Source organism: Otolemur garnettii, unplaced genomic scaffold, assembly GCF_000181295.1.
Source record: "Otolemur garnettii isolate 467f Iridium unplaced genomic scaffold, OtoGar3 scaffold00001, whole genome shotgun sequence".
In the NCBI taxonomy this organism is placed as follows: domain Eukaryota; kingdom Metazoa; phylum Chordata; class Mammalia; order Primates; family Galagidae; genus Otolemur; species Otolemur garnettii.
The window spans coordinates 72,397,288-72,401,038 of record NW_003852396.1 but is presented as its reverse complement, the minus strand read 5'-3'; the positions used below and the strand labels follow the sequence as shown (position 1 = coordinate 72,401,038).

The 3,751-nt window shown below is 50.0% G+C and overlaps 1 protein-coding gene across 6 annotated transcripts in view; it reads left to right on the top strand.

Annotated features, from left to right (window-relative positions):
* Positions 1 to 1,883: 1,883 nt before the first annotated feature.
* ACP2 (acid phosphatase 2, lysosomal) overlaps positions 1,884 to 3,751 on the top strand; it is a 9,397-nt gene continuing 7,529 nt past the window's right edge. For 3 of the 6 annotated variants that reach the window (XM_023509601.1, XM_003781290.3, XM_012802822.2), the window contains exons 1-3: positions 1,884 to 2,110; positions 2,637 to 2,732; positions 3,039 to 3,125. In XM_023509601.1, the coding sequence (XP_023365369.1) occupies positions 1,997 to 2,110; positions 2,637 to 2,732; positions 3,039 to 3,125 (297 nt within the window). In that variant the 5' untranslated portion in view covers positions 1,884 to 1,996. The other 3 variants (XM_023509604.1, XM_023509607.1, XM_023509610.1) reach the window with 3 other exon arrangements.

The following is a 3,751-nucleotide window of genomic DNA, read 5'->3' as shown; positions in this document are numbered from 1 at the left end:
TTTTTTTAAGAGACAGAGTCTCACTTTACTGCCCTCGGTAGAGTGCTGTAGTATCACAGCTCATAGCAACCTCCAGCTCTTGGGCTTAGGCGATTCACTCAGCTCAGCCTCCCAAGTAGCTGGGACTGCAGGCGCCCGCCACAACACCAACTATTTTTTTGTTGCAGTTTTTGGTCAGGGCAGGGTTTAAACCCGCCACCCTTGGTATATAGGGCTGGCACCCTACTCACTGAGCACAGGCGCCACCCCTAGTTTTCTAATCTGCAAGTAAGAGGACTAAGTTAGATCAGGGATTCAGAGATTTATGAAACTTATAAATGGTTTTTGTGAACCTCTTGGGATTATACCTGTGTCTGTAGACATTTTTCTGAAGGGCAATATTTTCATCTGATTCATAAAGGGGCCTGTGACCAAGGTTAAGAATGCTGCTGGACATTGTGGTTCATGCCTGTAACAGTAGTGATCTAATCTAAGATTGGAGGAACACTTGAGCCCAGGGGTTTGAGGCTACAGTGGGCTATAATCATACCACTGCACTTCAGGCTGAACAACAGAGCAAGATCCCCGTCTCCTGCTCTCTCTTTTTTTTTTTTTGAGACAGAGTCTCATTATGTGGCTGTAGAGTGCGGTAACGTCACAGCTCACAGCAACCTCCAATTCTTGGGCTCAAGTGATTCTCTTGCTTCAGCCTCCCAAGTAGCTGGGACTACAGGCACTCACCACAACACCCAACTATTTTTTGGTTGCAGTTGTCACTGTTGTTTGGCAGGCCTGGCTGGATTCAAACCCGCCAGCTCCGGTGTATGTGGCTGGTGCCCTAGCCGCTGAGCTACAGGTGCTGAGCCTAGATCCCCATCTCTTAAAAAAAAAAAAAAATTATTTTAACTATTTGGCTACCCAGCCTTCAGTTCTTATTCTACTTGCTCCATGACAACTCTGGAAGCAAAGTTTAGATACTGAGTTACTTCTAATTAATGAATCTGGAGTCCTAGGGCAAAATCAAGAGACAGTAGTGGGCAATTCTGTTTCCCCAAGATCTGAGGTGGTTTGCTTCTAGTGGGCAGATATGAATCAAAGCATCCACAGAGGCTATGATCTAACCTTGTGCAACTGTGTGTAACTCCAAGCTCAGGGTCACAAAGTCCTGAATCCAAACTGGCTGCATCTAAATCCTAACAGCTAATGCCAAAGGGGCTTCTGATTCTGCGGAAACTCTACTTACTCCCACTTCATAATATGACAGCCCCATTGCCCAGAATATCTCCCCCATCGGGTCTGAAACTCCTTCCCTGCGGATTCAATGGGTTTGGAAAGCCTGAACATCTTGTGCAACCCAACTCCTTTGGGAAGAGGTATGACTCTAATTAACTAAACCTTGGAAGTGGACCCGAGGGAAAACAGGAAAAGGACTGGAAGGGGAAGCTCTGTTCGGTGCATGAAAAGTAGGCTAGACTGGAAGCAACCTCAAGAACACAGGGAGTCCAAAGGACTGTTTACACGCTGTGCCCCGCACCCCCAAACAAGACCTATCCCAGGAAACAGGAACAGGGCCAGGGCTCCACCCAAAGGCAGGCTCGTGGAGAGGGGCGCTCGCCGGTACTGTGCATCCACCTTGGCTTGGTCGCGCCTGGCAGCACCCGAGGCGGCGCTCGCTCCCCCTGCTATGGTCCAGCCCAGTGCAAGCGCCACCTTGGTACAGAGTCTTCCCGGGCCGACGCAATCCCGAACTCATGGCCCTCTTTATCATGTTGAGGTTGTCAAGTCCTGTCTGCCGCGCGAAGTCGCGCTATATTCCCATGCTCCTCTCCCGCGGCCAGATCCTGAACCTCCTACATGAATTCTCTAGCAGATAGCGCTTTCTTTTACAACCCCTGCCCATCCTTAAGCAAGATGGCGGCGAGAGTATTTCCGGCGTGTGTTCTTATGGCTGCGTCCGGGTGGCTGCGGCAGGTAGCACCGAACGGGTTCCATCCCTTTGGCTGCATAGACAACGGCGATGGCGGGCAGACGGTCGGTCTGCAGCCGGGCCGCACTTCTCCAGCTGCTTCTTGGTGTGAACCTGATGGTGATGCCACCCACCCAGGCCGGGAGTCTGCGCTTCGTAACCTTGGTAAGGAGAGACGGGGTCACGAAAGAGTTTGCTGGAGCTAGAAGTGAAAAGGCCTGCTGGTGGGTGTCCAAGGTCTGGAGGAGGAGCTAGCAGAGGAGCGGACGACTGGCCTTGGAGTTAGGGGGTTAGGTTCACTATTGATCTGTAACCCTGGATTTTTGGGAGGAGCAAAGTGTCCAAGTAAGTCTTCTATATTAAGGGATAAGTTGGAGTGAGTCTACCCCGGGACAGGGAAATTGAATGGTTGAGACTCATCCCTAAAGAAGCGTTGGGATCTTTCTCTCCCGATTTTCTCCATCGCATACATTGCTTTCACGTCTCTTTTCCCTTCCTTCCTGTACCTTTGGTCTCCAGTGGCATTGCTTAGCCAAATTAGAATTTCAGGAGCTTGGAAGTAGTTACTGACTCCTGAACTGGGGTCTTTTGCAGTGAAGGCTTCCTTCCCTAACATGGGACAAAAGGTAGGTGCTGTGTCTTCCTCAAGGAGACCCTTCTAAGGTATAGACAAACTATTTTCTTTCCTCAGCTGTATCGACATGGAGACCGTTCACCAGTGAAGACATATCCCAAAGATCCCTATCAGGAAGAAGACTGGCCCCAGGGGTTTGGTCAGCTAACCAAGGTGGGTCAGCAGCCAGCCTTCCCTCCATGTGAACTGTAAAATAGGTGCCCTCTAGAGCAGGCTAGAGAACTTGGGACTCCACTAAACTGCCATTTCCCACATGGGTGCGGACTTTGACCAGATTTCATAACCTTACTCTGTGCCAGGCACAACTGGCCACTTAATAAAAGAGTGACTTCTAGGATCAGATTAACCCACTCCTACACCAGCCACAGATAAACCTGGAAAGCAACAGTGCCTAAACCCATGGGGCATGTGAGTCATCTCTTCTCTCCAGACCTTCTTAACCCTTGGGTGTGCCCACAGGAGGGGATGCTACAGCACTGGGAGCTGGGCCAGGCTCTGCGACAGCGCTACCGTGGCTTTCTAAACACCTCTTACCACCGGCAAGAGGTAAGGCTGGCAGCTTAAGAGATAATAGGAATGGGTGTGCTGTCCTCATCTTATGTCTTCAGGGAGCCTAAGGGTGGGGCTGGGGCCTTTGGCCTCCCTCCTGCATTTCTGGTTACACCTATAGGACAAGACATTTAAGAGCTGTCTGGAACATAGCCTGGAAGCTGAGTTGCCCCTGCTTGGCTGGGAAGAGGCAAAACTGATCAAGCATCCAAACTCAGACTTAAGGAAGTGGTTTCTGACTTTTTGAAATAACAGGCTTTCCATTCGAGACATTTACTGAGTACCTATTAAGGGCCAAACACTGTGCTAGCACTTTGCACACTTTGCACCACCCAGAAGTGATCGCTTTCATCACAGAGCTTAGAATGTAATGAGGGTGTCAGATGAAACAAGGCCCAGATAAAGGGTAGCAAGGAATATGTAAATAGGGCACATCAGGGAAGACTGGCAGGTGTACTGGCTCCTTGAAGTCCTCTCCACACCCCAGGGATGAGGATAGTTTTTTTTTGTTTTTGTTTTTGTTTTTTTGAGATGGAGCCTCAAGCTATCCCCCCTGGGTAGAGTGCCATGGCATCATGCTCATAGCAACCTCCAACTCCTGGACCCAAGCGAGTCTCCTGCCT